Raw genomic sequence first — 2,852 nt, forward strand, 5'->3', positions numbered from 1 at the left:
CACACACACACACACACACACACACACACACACACACGCATATATATATTCTATGATAATAACTACTGAGTTTCTTAACTCTTTGGATCCTCCTAGAATGTCTTCTCACAAACTGACATTGAAGAAAGGAGTTCCAAAAATGCTTTTGAGAAATCTGGATCCCACATAGCAGTGCAATAGAACAAGCAACTGCAACCACATCTGGACGAGGAAAGGGAGAAAATGAGTTTATTCAAAGAATTCCACTGATTCCAGCAGACAAGTCCTTTAAATTCAAGAGACTTCAATATCCAGTAAGAATTTTGCAATGTCAATTTACAAGAGGACAATCGCTGAAAATTGTTGGACTTCACCTCATGCAGCAGTGCTTTTCCCATGGTCAGGTCTATGTTGGTTGTTCCAGAGCTGGAAATGGCAACAATCTCTTCATATTCACACCAAATGGTAAAACCAAGACTATTATTTATCCTGTTGCTTTACAGCAATCTCTAAATATCACAGTGATACAAAATTCTCCAGTTGTGATTCTCTGTGATATAAATGTGAAATGGTAGGATACCAATATACGGTTTATTAGTATTCTGCCCCGTAGTTTTGGGCCGCAGGTTTCATTAGCCCTCTATAGGAGCTATCCTAAAAGTCCGCACGGAGTACGGCTTTTAAGCTAGTATGAAATATAAGTACAGTACAATATTTAAAATATCTGTAACTAAAGAGTATATGCTTGAATGCGTTTGGGCGTGATTGCGAGTGTGTTTGTTTGTTTATGTATGTGTGTGTGTGTGTGTGTGTGTGTGTGTGTGTGTGTGTGTGTGTGTGTGTGTGTGTGTGTGTGTGTGCGTGTGTGTGTTTATATGCAGATGTATTTGTGTTTGTAAATAAAAATAAACTTACCTGTTGTAGGTGCTGTAGTAGGGACTGAAAAATATAACGATAGCAATTATTTATAATATTTCAGTGTTGGAGTGATTTTAGAAAAGTTATTTATTTAAATTATACATTGTAGAATGTTGCTATTATTGTTTGAAACTCATGACTACGGACTGTTTCACAACAGTCAACACGTATAGCTAGTTTTGCAAGGACTTTATGACAGGAAGGTGAGACACGAGTGACGGAGATTGGGTGAATACTCTATTCTGAAATGGTTTCTATATCTTTTTGTGGCCCCGAAATATTCAGTTTAATAGAATTCTAATTCTAGCAAATAGAGAAATAAGAGAAATAAGAGAACTACGACTCCTTGTGGTGCTTTTGAGACATGTGCGAAGATGACCAGGTGATTCAAATGTTTGCAACAAATGTGATCCTGCTAAAGTCTCCGTGGGCTTCAATAAAGCTTTCATCCAGAGTACAGACTAAATACACAAATCAAGTGAAATGGATGTTACCTCCAAAGGGTTTTTTTACGCAGTTTCATTTATGAAATTTCCCTGATTGGTCGTTGGTTGTTCCGAGGTTATAGTAGAAAACAGTTGTCCAGGGTGCGATGGAATGGGATTGAACTGGATAACATTTTGTGAAGGGAACTTCGTTTATTTACGAGTATACAAATGACCTACTCAATGGTATGTCACATCAATATTCGTCCTCAGTGTATACTGGTTAATATTTAGGGCCATCGTCAGCATTCTCATGTAGTACCCATCCACCATCTGAGTGAGTTTCTTTCAGACAAATGCAACAGCACAGACACCACAGCAGCAACAAAGAGACAAATCTTCAGTCTTTAGGAAGATCCGACTTTCATACAGATCTCAAACTGTGGCATGCCGCCCAGGCTTTGCTCTTCCTCTCAACTATAACAGCAGTAATGTACATCAAAGCACTCCATCTTCATTTGAATCCAGACTTGACATAACAAGATGGATGTAATGAAAACTAGTTACACAATGATGTAGATTCGGTATATGTCTTATTCATAAGATGAGTGCAGTGTTGAAATATTGAAGTATATTTTCACTAGAATACATATGTAAGACCGTGACTTGCGTTGCACATTATAAAGTGTGTTTCAACATGCATGTGCGCTCGCGTGTGTGTGCACGCACGCGTGCGACCGTGTTTAGGCATGTGTGTGTATCTGAGATGGTGCAGTCGTAGTTTCAGGTGTTGCGGAAGCTGGCGACGCTGAGGGAATCCCACGAGAGCTGGGATGTGGGACGAGCGTGTCTGCATACGCGGACGACGTCACCGTCATAGTGTCGAGCCAAAAGCACATCGAGCTGGTCGACGAGAGACTAAAAGAATACGAAGCGGTAACGGGAGCAAAAATTAACCGGGATAAGTCAGTGGGCTTGCGGCTCGGCACCTGGAGAAGCAGGCCCATGCCGTCAAACAGCGTCTCCACTGTGGGACGCTGGATCGACGGGCCGGTTAAATTGCTCGGAGTCTGGTTCGGTCCGGACCTCCAAATGGAGAAGAACTGGGGCGAAATAACGATTAGGGTGATCACTCACACCCAGCAATGGGCCGAGAGGAAGCTATCCCTAAAAGGTCGGGCGGAAGTGGAGAACGCGTACATCGCATCCGTCATCGAATACCGTCTGACTGTCGTGCCTTGTCCCGACCCTACCATCACCAAACTGGAACGCATACTCTTCCGCTTCTTGTGGAAGGGAAGCGTTCCGATGGTTAGGCGATCCATTTGCTGTCAACAGCTGCTAAATGGAAGGCTGGGTATGCCCTGGTTGATGATGCGCAGACATGCGCTGAGACTGCGACATCTCCGGCGCTTGATAGAAGACGGTTAACAGGTGTGGTCGCCGTTTGTGCGGCGCGCTTTACCGCAGCTCGTCTCCTTAACCGAACTGCAGTCGTGGATTAAACAGAGACCTAGGCTAGGTGAATGG

The 2,852-nt window shown here is 43.0% G+C and overlaps 1 protein-coding gene across 1 annotated transcript in view; it reads right to left on the bottom strand.

The window, feature by feature from the left end:
- LOC128246986 (SCO-spondin-like) overlaps positions 1 to 2,852 on the bottom strand; it is an 87,020-nt gene that overhangs the window by 1,925 nt on the left and 82,243 nt on the right. The window contains exons 35-36 of the mRNA XM_052970973.1: positions 895 to 918; positions 110 to 201 (exon numbers count right to left, since the gene is read on the bottom strand). Coding sequence (XP_052826933.1) covers positions 110 to 201; positions 895 to 918 — 116 coding nt within the window. The remainder of the gene's footprint in view (positions 1 to 109; positions 202 to 894; positions 919 to 2,852) is intronic.

This window comes from Octopus bimaculoides, chromosome 10 (assembly GCF_001194135.2).
Source record: "Octopus bimaculoides isolate UCB-OBI-ISO-001 chromosome 10, ASM119413v2, whole genome shotgun sequence".
NCBI lineage: Eukaryota > Metazoa > Mollusca > Cephalopoda > Octopoda > Octopodidae > Octopus > Octopus bimaculoides.